Source organism: Hevea brasiliensis, chromosome 18, assembly GCF_030052815.1.
Source record: "Hevea brasiliensis isolate MT/VB/25A 57/8 chromosome 18, ASM3005281v1, whole genome shotgun sequence".
NCBI classification, from domain to species: Eukaryota; Viridiplantae; Streptophyta; class Magnoliopsida; order Malpighiales; family Euphorbiaceae; genus Hevea; species Hevea brasiliensis.
In genome coordinates, this window is record NC_079510.1 from 36,170,828 (window position 1) to 36,187,505 (window position 16,678).

The following is a 16,678-nucleotide window of genomic DNA, read 5'->3' on the forward strand; positions in this document are numbered from 1 at the left end:
ATCTATTTTTTTAAAACAAGATTTGGTTTGAATGATTTGAAATCAAATTGACGGTTTGAATTGGCAGTTTTGGTTTGATTTCAATTTAGGACATGGCGAAGAAGATTGAAACTAGCTCTTTTATAGCTGGTCTAGTTTCGCTTTAAGACCTTAAAATGTTGGCTTTGGCTAGTTTTGGGTTTGACCTGAGACACTCCGATTCAGGGCCTTAATTAGCCCTTGATTGGGTCTTCATATGCGAATTACAATTGGTGTTCATATTATTGTACTTCATGAGGGTATTTTTATCATTTAGTGCATCTGTATTGAGCAATTCTTCACCATATTTTCACACTGGACCAATTCTAAAAATCTTGCTATTCATAGATGAGGGAAAAAAAATTACTCCTGTTGATTAACAAGTGTATATAATATTATTTTCTTTTTGTACATGTAAATATTGGAAAAATACCTATTTTGACCCTTAAAGTATAAGTCAATAGTTTTATAAGTTTTTAAAGTGCTTCAGAGTATAAACAATCTTTCAAATTTTAAAAAATATCAAATAAGTTATTTAAATTTTAAAAATAAATTAAATAAGTCATTTAACTTTTAAAAAATAGATATAAAAAAAATTAAACTATAATTTACTTGTATTATAACTCTAGCCAAGACTGTGTACCAAGATCTTCCAGTGCACAGGTCTTCATAGACAATCTTGAGTATCTGTTTTTCAATATTCCGGTATGTATTTGCTGCATCTTAGAACAAATTAAAAAATTATTCTTTATCAAATGATTGAAGGAGTTTCTCTATAGTTCATCATAGTTTTTGTAGATAACTTCTTAAATTATTCAATAAAAAATAAATTGAAAATTAGACAAGTAGAATTGCTAACGAGACCTCATGCATTAGAAAATTTTCGTGCAACATCTTGATTAGATCTATACTAGAAATAAATTATAATGCACTCCTTTTTAATGTATTTTTAAAAATTAAAAGGTTTATTTTATTTAGTTTAAAATTTAAAAGATTTATTTAATTTTTTTAAATATCTTAATGCTTTATATAATTATTTAGTATAACTTTAAAGAAGAAAATTTATTTTCACATTTTTTGACACAGAATTCTCTGAGGAGGGTCGAGCGCCATCAAGGAGAGGAGATTTGTGGGTGCGGGGTGAAAGTGAGAGGGAGGGAGAACTAAATTTGAGACGACGAGGGAGGTTGGACACAGGGACGTAGCCATTCATGGGCCAAGGGGGCACTGGGCCCCCTGGGATTTTAAAAATTTTGAAGGGTGTAATAATAATTTCACAAAAAAAAATTATTATCCATTAAATTTTGATAGGCACTGGATCCCTTAGAATTTTAAAATTTTTTACGAGGGTAGTAATTTTTTAAAAAATAGTATTTTTTATTATTATTTACAAAATTTTGATGGAGCAGTGGCCGAATATTTTAAAAACCTTTAGTAGTTTATCAGTAATTAAAAAAAAAAATAAAACTCTAAATCCTTTGCTGTCTTATTGAAAGAATGATATCAACAGTAGAACACAAATATTTTTACTAAAAAAATCCCCAAACATCATTATTTTTTGGTTTCTCCTCCATTAATTATATTTTCTCATTTTACTTTTCTAACGAATCTATAAACTCCAACTTTTATGCTTTGAAATTTAAATTATTGGACAATATTATCAAATATTTTATTATCTTTTTCATCAATTTGAAAAACTTTAGTGACTTTCTATTCATAATTCATTACTATTTTTAGAATCTCTCATTGCTGAAATTTCACTATACTCAGAAAATAAATTAGACAGCTGTTTCGACTGTAAGTAAGTCCAAGAGAAGACGGTGACGCATGGTTTTTGTAAGACTGAGCAGAAAGTGGAACAGATTTGGCCTTAGGGAGGTATATATATATATATATATATATTCAAGGAAGTGGGCGGCCAGCTATGAGATTGTTGCTTTGAATTTTCAAAGAAGTCTTCGGCAGCCATTTAATAATGACTGTCGATATTAGGTGCACTGGATATGTGGACATGACTATATTTTAAGAACACGGATTAGCTAAATAATTTAATTAAACTATCTTCTCAAAATAGAACTTATTTTATTTTAAATGACTTATAAAATTAATGGTTTAATCGAGAGTAAATTCAATGATTCATATGATTAAGCCTGAGCTAATTCATTTGAGTTAATTCAATTAATTTGAATTTTGATTAAAAATTAAATAAAAAAATTATTTGTTAATGAACAATTTAATATGAAATAAATGAATAATTTAAAATAATTCACAATTTAAAATCATCTGAGCTGAATCAGCAATTTGAATAAACCGAACCTTGTCGCCTCTAAGGATGAGAACAACTTTGTTCGAGTTCAATAGCCAGTTTTATTAAGATATAAAATATACTTGACTGCTTAATTTCCTGATATATTTTCAAAAGTGTGACGCAATAGTTTGATTAGAGGTTCACCTAGTGATCCTCTCTCTCTCTCTCTCTCTCTCTCACTCTCTCTCTCTCTCTCTCTCTCTCTCTCTCTCTCTCTCTCTCTCTCTCTCTCTCTCTATATATATATATATATATATATATATACTTTATATATATTGTTGTAAAAACATACCCACATAAATTAAAAAATATAAAATTTAACGTGGTTCAGCTTAAGTTTATACTGCCAAATAAATTCACTATCAAAGAAAAATCATTACAATTTCTAATTTTTTTTTTACTCTTATAAGTCACTCAAATAAAACTCACAGAATTTGATAAACCTCTTCACTTCGTAAACTCTCTATAATATAATGGCCAACTAACAAATCATATATAGACAATTAAAACCTAGTCTTTTGGGGCTAATTATTAAACTTCTAATTTAAATTCTATTAAATTTTCTATTTTATCTAATCTCTTAATTCCTATTTAACTTGGACTCTAATATATATTACATTTTTTTCTAGATAAGCATTAATTTTATTGATAATTGAACACCAAAAAACTTAGTATGTAGCACTGTATCTAAATCCAAGCCATTAGATCTTCTCTAGACACCCAACATAGACGCAAGATACTAAGTGAAAAAATTTGGTATCTATTACAGGAAAAATTATTTTGTGCAGCAGTTATATATATACAACAAATAAATTTTGACAATTGATTATAAAGGAATCTATATAATCAATAGCTATAACAAATTTGTTATTCATATAATAGTTGTATTTGAAAATTTCTCACATTTATGCATAAAAAAAAAAAAAAAACAAAGGGCTAGAACCACTCACACTTCATGAACCCAACATCAACAAACAAGAAAACACACCAGATTACATCCATGCTATAAAATCATTCTCCCTAGTTGATCTGGCCATGGGTAGGTTTTGGTTTGGTTCTGACTGGAACACCGGTTCGGTTGGCTTCATGGTTCAACCTAATTCTAGTTCAAAAATAATTTGGTTAGAAACATTTTCGGAATGATTCCAGTTTGACTCTAAGTATTATTAAACTATAATAAATTTTTAAACAGCATTTATAAACTAAATAATTTAGTTTCTAATGTAAAAAAAAAAAAAACCCAAATATAAATTCAATATAAATTAAAGAAAAAAGAAAATAATTCAAGGCTTGTTAAAAACTCGAAACCTTTGACAAAAAATAATTCAAAGTTTGACTTGGACCAATCCCAATGCGGTTCACGAACCGAACTGGCCTTTGGCCGACTATGATGATAGGCGTATTTGTTCTTCCACTTTCACAATCATGTTATGATTCTTTCTTTTCATTGTTTTTTTTTCAGCAGCTCAGGATAAGTGTGATGGGATGGCCTGATGGTCAAGGTTAGAACCTTCTGCTGCCTTTTTCCCCATTAAATATTAATAAAAAAAAATTGATTATCGAAAAAAAATTCTAGTGGAATTTCGTTCAAGTTTTGACTAATCCATTAAATTAAGGCAATCCTATATGATTTTTTTTTTTTTTATGTTTTCTAAACATTTTATAAACCTAAGAACATAAATTTTACAAAATTCATTTATATTAAATAAAATTTAAAGCTTAAAATAAATATTTTCAAGAAAAAAAAATCAATTAAATTCTTTTTATTTATTTTAAAATTATTTTTAAGTTAAAAAAATTAAATTCTTTCTGCATTTTCTAATATTTTAGACACTCAGAAAAAAATGAGTTAACAGAAAATATTTTCCTGATCAAAGGAAAAATTAAGTGATTTTTCATTTTTTAGACTTTAATAATCTCATTAAAGTGTAAAAATACTTATACATACACCCATGATATAAATACATATCATTAGTTTAACATTACAATTAAATAATGAAAAATATTTTAATATTTTTTTATATATAAATTATTTTTTGTGAAACAAATGAGCCTAAAACAAATAATTAATTTGTATTTGGAAATGAAAATAGATGTCTATAATTCAAGAATCCTAGAAATGGATGAAGCTAACATGGAGAGTCATATTTCAAACAATCCAACAGATGACATCAATCCATAAACAATTAATAAAGGTTTGAACTTTTGACGATGAATTAGTTAATAACAAATTTCTGAATTAGTTGAATGAGAAAAAGTGAAAATTTTTAACTTATATAAAATTTGGGATGATAATGATTGTACCCAATTTTAAGATCACCATATAGATAAAACTATTCATATGTTTTTGTTTTGAATCACTCTCACAAAATAAAGACTTTTTCTCTTATAGCACTGAGTATTTGGTTCAGCTAGTAGATATGGTACATCAACAACGCATAAGCATAATCCGACTTATTACAGTGCAACTTTAAGAGGAATATCAAAATGATACAAAATCACTAGCCAGCGGCGGGAGGAGGACATCCTCTTTATTACAATTGCAGATAAGATGGTAGAATGAGGAAATTACACACACATATATATATATATATCCACTAATTATAGCTATTCTGATGGATCCACCCATACTTGTTTTTGAAGCTTGCTCACCAGATTTTTGTCTAGATGGAATGCCTTTGTTAGAACATCAGGATTGATGGGTGGATCGGATCCAAAAACTGCATTTGCTATTGTATTGACTCCTGGATTTTGGCTAGTTAATGTAGCCAATGCAACTGCTGGGGTTTTTCCAATATTCAACTGGAAGTGAATCAGCCCAAATGGAAATAGAAACACATCTCCTGGCTTGAGAACTTTGGTGAAAAGGCGATGATCAGGATTAGATGTGACAAAACCAGCATAGACTGTTCCTTCCAAGACTGTAAGTAACTCGGCAGCCCGAGGGTGATTGTGTGGTGGGTTTAGGCCACCATTGGCTGCATAATCAATACGAACTAATGTTATACCGTTTGTATTAAGTCCTGGGATCACATCAGCATCTACGATATTGATATGCACTCCAAGTTGGTTTGAGGTGTCTCCAGCCACATTAAGTCCAGAAAAGAAGAAATCATCTGCCGTCGCATGATTTGGATCCTTGCAGAATTTTCCATTCACAAACACTGCATGAAGAAAATTTAGTTTTGATCACTTAGAAAGAGAAAAGAAAGAAAGAAAAAAAAAAAAAAGGAGAAAGAGAAAGTTGAAATCCCCATACATACCAGCAGAATCGGTGCCATTGCTTGCTACACAGAAGTCTTGGAGAGGGCTGGGATCATAGGCAATGGCAGAGGAGAAAGCCAAAGCCAAGACTGCGAGAGCTACAAGGAAATTAACAACTTTCATCGTGTGGTTGGGAGCTTAGAGTTTTGCCTTGGATGTTTTTATTGCTTAACTAGCTTGTTCAGGTTGCGATAAATCTTGCATGGGATGCATGGCTATTTATAGACTAGGAAGACAAGAAAACCCTACTGCTCAGCAGCAAGTGAACAATGTTAATTTCTCTTTCTATACGTTACGTCGCCATATTTTTTTGACTTGGAAATTGTCCATATATAATTCATTGGCATTTTGCAGGCTCTTAATTTCTTAATTTCACTATTAAATGATCTCTTTGATCAATTATTTTGGTTACATTTTCTAAGCAAGTGGGCTCTAATATATTCTCAGTATCTTTCATTTTTCAAATTTCAGAACCCAAGTCTTATATAAGCACGTACTGTTAAGTCTGCGGGCAACATTGATACTGCCTGCACCAGATAAGGAGAAATTATAGAGTGAAGCGATATTACATAAAACGGTACAATAATAAGATATTGATAAATATATAAATACAGTATTGAAACTTTAAAAAAAAAAAATACTTTGTAGGTACAATTTTGTAGGACTCACTATGTATATTTGTCATTGGATTACCATTCTATGTAAGCTATCCTATAGAATAATCGATGTATTACATAAATTTCCAGTGATTTTGAGCAATGACTAAAGTAATTAATTAATTAATTGAACGATCTTCTTAAAATTGAATTTCTCCACCTTGGATCATATACAACAACAATAACTAATCGGATCCATCTAATATAAATTCAAACTAATATGAGATTCAATTTAACAACTGATAATTAATTATTTATATCGAGATATGTGTAGAATTAATTAAAGTATGTTTCTAAAGTGTATAAATCTATATGTAAATATTTAATCTGATGATTAATAAGTTTATTTTTATATGAGTTTGAGCTCTCTGTAACGTACCTTAACTAATTTATTAAGCAAGAAAACGAAGGGTTGAAGAGCTGCACTAAAGTAATTAGAAGAAATTAGTTTTAGCTTGACTGCTGTCATTTATTTTTTAGGTAGCTATTTCAACTTGGCTAGGCTGTCCACAGTTTACACTTTTATTGTCAACAAACTTTAGTTCAATTAGAATAATTCTCTTAAAACCTCATTTTGTTATAATCATTAAATGATTTTAAAAATATTATTACGATGGGCATTCAAACTCAAAATCTCATTAGCTGATGACATTAATAATAATATTAGATTAAAACTTACTGATAAAAAAAAGAGCAGATTTTGTTATAATCATTAAACGATTTTAAAAATATTATTAAGATAGGCATTCAAACTCAAAATCTCATTTGTCCATATTAATGGGTATTTTGGAGGCTCTTTCTTAATTTCACCACTAACATAGCTAATCTGTTAATCAAATAATCATATAAGTATTTTAGGTTTTGACTTCAGTATAGGTGCGGTAGAAATGTTTTTAAATTTGTGTGGTTGTGAAAAGAGAAATTGTTTACTTGCAGGAAATAATTTTTTTAAAAAATTCTTATTTTTATTTTTTATGAAAAATAAAGAAAAATATTAAAAACGTATTCATCTCCCAATAATAAAAAATGGTATTTTAATTCAAAAAATTAAAAAAATTGTTCATATCTATTATAATTAAAAGAAATAAATCATTATAAAATATTTTTAAAACTCATTTTATTATTAAAATTAGTTTAATGTGTTATTATTTTTTATAATGATATAATTAATATTTTTTATAATTATAAGTAAATATTTTTTAAAATAAGTATTCAATTTAATTATAAAAATTATAATATATATTTTTATTATAGTAAAGTCATTTTTTTTCATATAAAAAATAATTGAAAACAAGACTTTTATTGTAAAGAAAAATAATGAAAAATAACTTAAAATTGTTTTCTAAATCTTAGTTAAATTTTGAAAAATTAATACTTAATTTTTTAATTCACAATTTGAAAAACAACAGCATTAAAATACGAAACTCTCTTTTTTAATTTAAAAAAAAATAAAAAATATTCCAATTTTTTCACAAATGAACATGTAATGTTCTGACTTGCGTTCAACTTATTTGCATACACATTTTTAATAAGAAATAATAATTTTGTTACATTTTCAAAGGAAGTAGGCGCTATGATATCGTTAATTAGTAGCTTTCAATTTTCAAAGAACTTGCGAAGCTTAGTTTCAAGTCTTCCGCAGCCATCTAATTAATATCGATATCACGTGCACTGGATAAGTACATTTGACTATATTTTAAGAACAATGATTAGCTAACGAATTTTTTAAACTATCTTCTCAAAATGGAATTTCTAGATCTTTTATCAAAATAAAGATTAAAAAATTTGACTTGTAATTTATTTTAGTTTATATGAAATTTAAAATAATTTAAATTTAAATGATTTATAAAATTAATTATTTAATTAGCGGTGATTTCAAAAATTCATATAATTAAATCTAAATTAATTAATTTATTTTTTTTAGTAAAATAAAGGCATCTCCTAATCTATTGAGTTAAGTCTATTTATAGTGAGGAGGCTCATTATAGAAGTGCTTTTAACATGAATTTTCTTCATTTATAAAGATTAAACACTCAATTTTACTTAATTAATTTATTATTTGAGTTAAACTAATTAATTTAAATTTTAATTAAAAATTAATTTAAATGAAAAAACTTAGTACCCATTGAAAGAAAAATTATTCCATGCAACCGATAAATGTATTACATGCAACCGTTAAAATGTATTACATGAATGTTAGTACATGTTTGTTACCATAATATAAGCATGATGTAATATTATGAAATGAATTTTTTAGTTCATTATTCTATTGAATTTTTAATTGATTATATTTTGTGTCTTCAATTAGATTTCTATCACATTTGTTTGGTGGTGAGAAGCCAAAAAGAATTTTTTTTATTAACAATCTACCTTCACATAAGTCTGGGAGAAATAACCCAAGATGCTTTGAGCTTTTATTAACTTGGCTATTGTTTAAATGTTAGAAGCAATTTGCAAATTTCAGACGGGTGGCTTTAAAATTTGAGCAAATGAAAGAATATGCTTGCAATTCAGGTACTAGCCAGGGGATGAACCGAAATCGGATTGGTTAGTCATGGTTCTACCCAATTTCAATTTTTACCTAGTTTTGGTTTGGCTTAATTTTGATTTTGATGGTTTTAATTTCGGTTTAAAAATAGTTTGATCCACATGGTATCCTCTAAAGTTGCCATCTATTTTTTTTTAAAAGATTTGGTTTGAATGAAATGAAATCAAATTTACAGTTTAAACTGGCAGTTGATTTGATTTCAATTTAGGGCTTAGCGAAGGAGATTAAAATTTAGATGAATTAATATTTAACATAATAAATTAATTTTTATAGATAATTTTAAAAATAAAGATAATAAAAGAGGTGCCATATGACAATTTTTAACTGGCAGTTGGTTTGGTTTCAATTTAGTGCTAAGCGAAGGAGATTGAAATTTAGATAAATTCATATTTAATTTAATAAGTTAATTTTTATAGATAATTTTTAAAATAAAGATAATAAAAGATGTGCCATATGATAATTTTTAAGCATACTTATTAATTTATGTGGCACATTATAATAAAAAAAGTGATACATGCGTGGATTATTTATTATTTTATTTTAATAGTATAATTTAATATATATTTTATTATACTTTATAATTTTATAATTATATTATAAAATTTTAATAATATTATAATTTTAATTAATTATAATTCTATTTTAAATTTAATAAATAAATAGATTGATTAATAGATTTTTTAATTAGTCTTTAAATTATTTGACATATACCAATAAGAGGATAAATAAAATAGAAAAAAAATGCATATACCACTTGGCGATTTTGAAAATATCATTACTATAATTCTTCTATTTTAAATATAAGAAACTTTTTGAAAAAAAATATATAAATTTTCTAAATAATTTTTTTGGTGTATATATAATTATTAAAAGTAATTTATCATTTTTTAATGTAATTAAAATTTAATTTAAAAAATTTATTATAGGGAAATATAATATGATGAATATAGTTTTATGATGTTTGAAGTTATAAATTTTAAAAATTTTTAAAATTGTTAAAAAATGTACTAAAAATAATTTTAGATTTTAATAATCTGTTTAGTCTCTCTTGTTGTTTTAAAGCAAATTTTTTTTTCAAACTCAACTATATATTCAGTACCTGTAATTTAAATAATATAACTATTTAATCTCTGTAATTTTAAATTCATCAATTATTCATTCTCTATCTATTATTATCCTCTCTCTTTTGCCTAACTTGACTAATAAAAAAGTTAGCGCGAGAAATTAAATAATTCATAGACTAAAAATAAAGTGAATAAATAATATATTTTTTTTTCAAAATAAATAAATTAAATAATTAATTTTATTAAAATCTAAGGACTAAATAATTTTTTTTTCAAAAAATTACTAATGTTGATCAACAAATATATAATATGCGAATATCGTCACGTTTTTTTTTTTTAAATTTGTATATTGACATGTATTTTGGAATTTTTCTTAATTTCACCACTAACGTAAGCTAATCTGTTAATCAAATAATCATATAAGTTTTGACTTCAATGTAGATGCAGTAGAAATGTTTTTAAATTTGTGTGATTGTAAAAAGTGAAACTGTTTAATCGTAGAAAATAATTTTTTATTTTTTAAAGAAATTTTTATTTTTATTTTTTATAAAAAATAAAAAAAAATATAGAAAATATGTTCATCTCTCAATAATAAAAAAATGATATTTTAATTCAAAAAATTAAAAAATTATTCATATCTTTCATAATTAAAAGAAATAAATTATTATAAAGTATATTTAAAAATCATTTTTCATTAAAATTATTTTAATATGTGTTATTATTTTTTATAATAATATAATTAATATTTTTATCATTATAAATAAATATTTTTCTATATAATTATTTAATTTTAATTATAAAAAATTATAACATATTTTTTATTAAAGAAAAGTCATTGTTTTTCATTTGAAAAATAGTTAGAAAACAAGACTTTTGTTGTGAAGGATAATCATGAAAAATAACTTAAAACTTTTCTTAAAATTTTAGTTAAATTTTGAAAAATTGAAACCTAATTTTTTGATTCTCAATTTAGAAAACAATCGCATTTGAATTCAAAATTTTATTTTTTAATTTTTTTTAAAATATTTTTAAAAAAATATTCTAATTTTTTCGCAAGTCAACATATAATGTTCTAGCCGAGTGTGTTTAGTTTATTTGTAGACACATTTTTATTAAAGAACAATAATTTTGTTACATTTTCCAAGGAAAGGTAGGCTCTATGATATCGTTAGTTAGCAGCTTTAAATTTTCAAAGATTAAGTTTCAAGTCTTCCGCAGCCATCTAATTAATATCGACATTACGTGCACTGGATAAGTAGATATGACTATATTTTAAGAACAATGATTATTGAAGGAATTTTTTAATCTTTCTTCCCAAAATGGAATTTCTAGATCTTGCGTCAAAATAAAAATTAAAAAATTTGACTTATAATTTATTTTAATTCATATAATATTTGAAATAATTTAAATTTAAATGACTTATAAAATTAATTTTTTATTTGAAAGTCATTTCCGGAATCCTTATAATTAAACCTGAGTTAATTAATTTTTTAGTAAAATAATGATATCTCATAATTCATTGGGTTAAACTTGTTCGCACTAGAGAGGTTCATTATAGGGATAAAGCGTTTACAACGGTGATTTTCTCATTAACGAAAACTCAACCTTAATTAATTTATTATTTGAGTTAAAACAATTAATTTAAATTTTTATTAAAATTAAATAAAAAATTATTTTGCAAAGAAAATTTAATATTTTAATAAGCAACAACCCTAAACTGCAATTAAATGAATAATTTAAATTAACTCACAATTTAAAACGATTAGACTTGAATCTGCAACTTAAATAAGCCAAACCTAAACTGCTTGTCACTTCTAAGGGTAAAATGTATTTGATTGCTTAATTTCCATAGATATTTTCAAACGTATGACACAATAGTTTGATTATGGGGTCACCCTACTGATCCTATATATTTATTAATAATTAAACATTAGAGGAAAAACTTAGCATGCCGTGCATATCCAAACCCAAGTTATCAAACTTTCCATACAGTCAATTTAGGTAGACACAACATGTTAAGTGAAAAAACTTGGTACCCATTGTAAGAAAAATTATTCCATGCAAGGATTAAATGTACAACATGAATGTTAGTGCATGTTTGGAACCATAATATGAGCATAATGTAATGAATTTTAAAGTTCATTATTATATTAAAATTTTGTTAACAATCCACCTTCACATAAGCCTGTGAGAAATAACTCAGAAGAAAGATTTTAGGCTTTAAAAAAACTTAAGTCCAATCTTAAAATCCATATATTTTAAAGAGTTTAAGAGGTTATAAAGAGATTCAAAACCTAAAATCAAGTGATGCGGGATAAGATATTAAGAAGAATTTTTAATAACATATAAATAACGCATGCTGTGTTAGACATGTATAATTATTCTAATCATAGTGTTTCATGAGAAGGTTGGTTTTTCCTAAGCATATGATTTGTGACGATGCTTTAAGCTTTTATTAAACTTGGCTATTGTTTAAATGCTAAAAGCAATTTGCAAATTTCAGATGGGTGGCTTTAAAATTTGAGCAAATGAAAGAATATGCCTGCAATTCAGGTACTAGTCAGGGGATGGACCAAAACCGTATTGGTTAGTCATGGTTCTACCCAATTTCAATTTTTATCCGGTTTTGGTCTGGCTTAATTTTTATTTTGATGGTTTCAATTTTAGTTTAAAAATAGTTTGGTCAGCATGGTATCCTCTAAAGTTGCCATCTGTTTTTTAAAAGAAGAATTGTTTTGAATGAATTGAAATCAAATTGACAGTTTGAATTGGCAGTTTTGGTTTGATTTCAATTTAGGACATGGCGAAGGAGATTGATACTAGCTCTTTTATAGGTGGCCTGGTTTCGGTTTAAAACCTTTAAATGTTGGCTTCGGCTGGTTTTAGGTTTGACCCGAAACAGTCCGACTCAGGGCCTTAATCAGCCCTTGATTGGGTCTTCATATGCAAATTCCAATTGGTGTTCATATTATTGTATTTCATGAGGGTATTTTTATCATTTAGTGCATCTGTATTGAGCAATTCTTCACCAATTCTAAAAATCTTGCTATTCATAGATGAGGGGAAAAAAATTACTACTGTTGATTAACAAGTGTGTATAATATTATTTTCTCTTTGTACATGTAAATATTGGAAAAAGACCTATTTTAGCTTTTAAAGTATAAGCCAATAGTTATATAAATTTAAAGTGCTTCAAAGTCGAAACAATCCTTTTAAATTTTAAAAAAGATCAAATAAGTCATTTAAATTTTAAAAATAAATTAAATAAGTCAATTAACGTTTAAAAAATAGATATAAAAAAAATTAGACTATAATTTACTTATATTATAAATCTAGCCAAGACTGTGTACCAAGATCTTCTAGTGCATAGGGTCTTTATAAGCAATCTTGAGTATCTAATTTACAATATTCTGGTATGTATCTACTATATCTTGGAGCAAATTGATAAAGTATTCTTTGTCAAATGATTGAACAAGTTTCTCTATAGTTCATCATTTTCATCATAGTTTCTGTAGACAACTTTTTAAATCATTCAGTAAAAAATAAATTTCAAATTAGATATGTAAAATTGCTAATGAGATCTGATGCATTAGAAAATTTTCGTGTGCATATCTTGACTGGATTTATATTAGAAACAAATTATAATTCACTCTTTTTTAATACATTTTTTAAAATTACAAGGTTTATATCATTTATTTTAAAATTTAAAAGGCTTATTTAATTTTTTTTAAATATTTTAATGATTTATATATCAAGGAGAGGAGATTTATATATCAAACTATTGAACTCCCTTAATTTGAATTCCTGCCTCCATCACTGATTGGACAGCTGTTTCGACCGTAAGTATGCAAGTCCAAGAGAAGACGGTGACGCATGGTTTTTGTGAGATTGAGCAGAAAGTGGAACAGCTTTGGCCTTAGGGAGTTAGGGTTATATATATATTTTAAGTAGGCGGCTAGCCATGAGATTGTTAGTAGCTTTGAATTTTCAAAGAAGTCTTCATCAGCCATTTAATTACCGTCGATATTAGGTGCACTGGATAAGTGGACGTGACTATATTTTAAGGACAATCATTAGCTAAGTAATTTAATTAAATTATCTTCTCAAAATAGAACTTATTTTATTTTAACTGACTTATAAAATTAATGGTTTAATTGAGAGTAAATTCAATGATTCATAAGATTAAACCTGAGCTAATTCATTTGAGTTAATTTAATTAATTTGAATTTTAATTAAAAATTAAATAAAAAAATTATTTATTAATGAAAACTTTAATATGAAATAATTTGAATTAATTCACAATTTAAAATCATCCTACCTAAATCTGCAACTTGAATAAACCAAACCTTGTTGTCACCTCGAAGAATGAGAACAGCTCCATTGGAGTCTAATAGCCAATTTTATTGAGATATAAAATATAGTTGACTGCATAATTTCTTGATATATTTTCAAAAGTATGACATAATAGTTTGATTATAGGGTCACCCTCGTGATCCTCTCTCTCTCTCTTTCTATATATATATATATTTCATATATTGTTGTAAAAAATATACCCACATAAATTAAAAAATATAAAATTTAATGTGATTCGGCATAAATCTATTCTGTTAAATAAATTTACTATCAAAGAAAAAAAATTACAATTACTAATTATTTTTTTCATTCTTACAAATTATTCAAATAAAATTCACGAAATTAGATACATATCTACACTTCGTGAGCTCTCTATAATATAATAGTCAACTAATTAATCATATATGGACAACTAAAACCTAGTCTTTTTGGGATTAATTATTGAACTTCTAATTTAAATTTTACTAAATTTTTTATTTTATCTAATCTCCTAATTAGAACTTGTAATTTAAATTTTACTAAATTTTCTATTTCATCTAATCTCCTAATTCCTATTTAACTTGGACTCTAATATACATTACATTTTTTTGCATTAATTCTATTGATAATTGAACACCAAAAAACTTAGTATGTAGCACTGTATCTAAATCCATGCCATTAGATTTTCTCTATACACTCAATGTAGACACAAGTTATTAAGTGAAAAAATTTAATATCTATTATAGGAGAAATTATTTTGTGCAACCGTTATATATATACAACAAAAAAATTTTGACAATTGATTATGGTGGAATCTACATAAAACTCGCTATAATCAATAGCAATAACAAAATCATTATGCATATAATAGATGTATTCTAAAATTTCTCCCATTTATGCATCAAAACAAAACAAAGGCCTAGAACCACTCACACTCCATGAACCCAACATCAACAAACAAGAAAACGCAGCAGATTACATCCATGCTACAAAATCATTCTTCCTATTAGATCTGGCCATGGGTAGGTTTTGGTTTGGTTCTGACTGGAACAACCGGTTCGGTTGGCTTCATGGTTCAACCTAATTCTAGTTCAAAAACGATTTGGTTAGAAACAGTTTTGGAATGATTCCACTTCGACCCTAGGTATTATCAAACTATAATAAATTTTTAAATATCATTTATAAACTAAATAATTTAGTTTTTAATGTAAAAAAATAAAAAAAAACTCAAATATAAATTCAATATAAATTAAAAAAAAGAAAATAATTTTTTGAATCAGGCCAATTTCGGTTCAGAACTTACGATTTAAACCAACTGGCTTGAAGCCAATTTCAAAATCGATTCAAGAGGAAAGGGCCATTAACCGACCCCTTAACTTTGGTTCAAGGCTTGTTAAAAACTCGAAACCTTTGACCAAAAAAAAAAAAAAAATCAAATTTTGACTTTGACAAATATGCCTTTGGCCGACTATGATGATAGGCATATTTCTTCTTCCACTTTCACAATCATTTCTTGTGGCTTTTATGCTTGCTATATATGTTTTTTTTATGTTACCTTTGTGATCTTCAATGTTTTTTTTTTATTTCAGCAGCTGAGGATAAGTGTGATGGGATGGCCTGATGGTCAAGGTTAGAACCTTCTGCCGGTTTTTTCCCCATTAAATATTAATAAAAAAAAAACTGATTATCAAAAAAAAATCTAGTGGAATTTCGTTCAAGTTTTGACTAATCCATTAAATTAAGGCAATCCTATATGAATTTTTTTTTAATGTTTTCTAAACATTTTATAAACCTAAGAACATAAATTTTTCAAAATTCATTTATATTAAATAAAATTTAGAGCTTATTGGCTTTCTTTATAATAAATATTTTCAAGAAAAAAATTAATTTAAATTCTCACACAGTTATACTTAATTTTTATTTATTTTAAAATTATTTTTTAAGTTAAAAAGAATTAAATTCTTTCTGCATTTTCTAGCCTTTGAGACACTCAGAAAAATGAATTAATAGAAAATATTTTTCTGATCAAAAAGAAAATTAAATCCTTTTTTTTATTTTTCAGATTTTAGACTTTGATAATTTTATTAAAGTGTGTGAACACTTATACGTACATAGATGATATAAATATATATCATTAATTTAATATTATAACTAAATAATAAAATATATTTTTAATATTTTTTATACATAAATTATTTTCTGTGAAACAAATGAGGCGTGAGACAAATAATTAACTTGTATTTGAAAATGGAAATAGATGTCTATACTTCAAGAATCCTAGAAATGGATGAAGCTAACATGGAGAGTCATATTTCAAACAATCCAACAGATGACATCAATCCATAAACAATTAATAAAGGTTTGAACTTTTGACGACGAATTAGTTAATAACAAATTTCTGAATTAGTTGGATGAGAAAAAGTGAAAATTTTTAACTTATATAAAATTTGTGAAGATAATGATTGTACCCAATTTTAAGATCACCATA

General features: G+C 25.9%; 1 protein-coding gene across 1 annotated transcript; it reads right to left on the reverse strand.

Moving 5' to 3' along the window:
- Nucleotides 1-4,689: 4,689 nt before the first annotated feature.
- On the reverse strand, nucleotides 4,690-5,793 carry LOC110669371 (germin-like protein subfamily 1 member 13). The gene is made up of 2 exons (XM_021831017.2): nucleotides 5,590-5,793; nucleotides 4,690-5,490 (listed from the first exon to the last, which is right to left on the reverse strand). The coding sequence occupies exons 1-2, from the start codon at nucleotides 5,711-5,713 to the stop codon at nucleotides 4,934-4,936; spliced, it is 681 nt and encodes a 226-aa protein (XP_021686709.1). The 5' UTR covers nucleotides 5,714-5,793; the 3' UTR covers nucleotides 4,690-4,933.
- Between the last annotated feature and the right edge of the window lie 10,885 nt (nucleotides 5,794-16,678).

Excerpts from the sequence above, each read along its gene's own strand:
- LOC110669371 (XM_021831017.2), bottom strand. The coding sequence starts at position 5,713 with ATGAAAGTTGTTAATTTCCTTGTAGCTCTCGCAGTCTTGGCTTTGGCT. Across the intron at positions 5,491-5,589 it reads CAATGGCACCGATTCTGCTG|TGTTTGTGAATGGAAAATTC; the intron begins GTATGTATGGGG and ends TTCTTCATGCAG.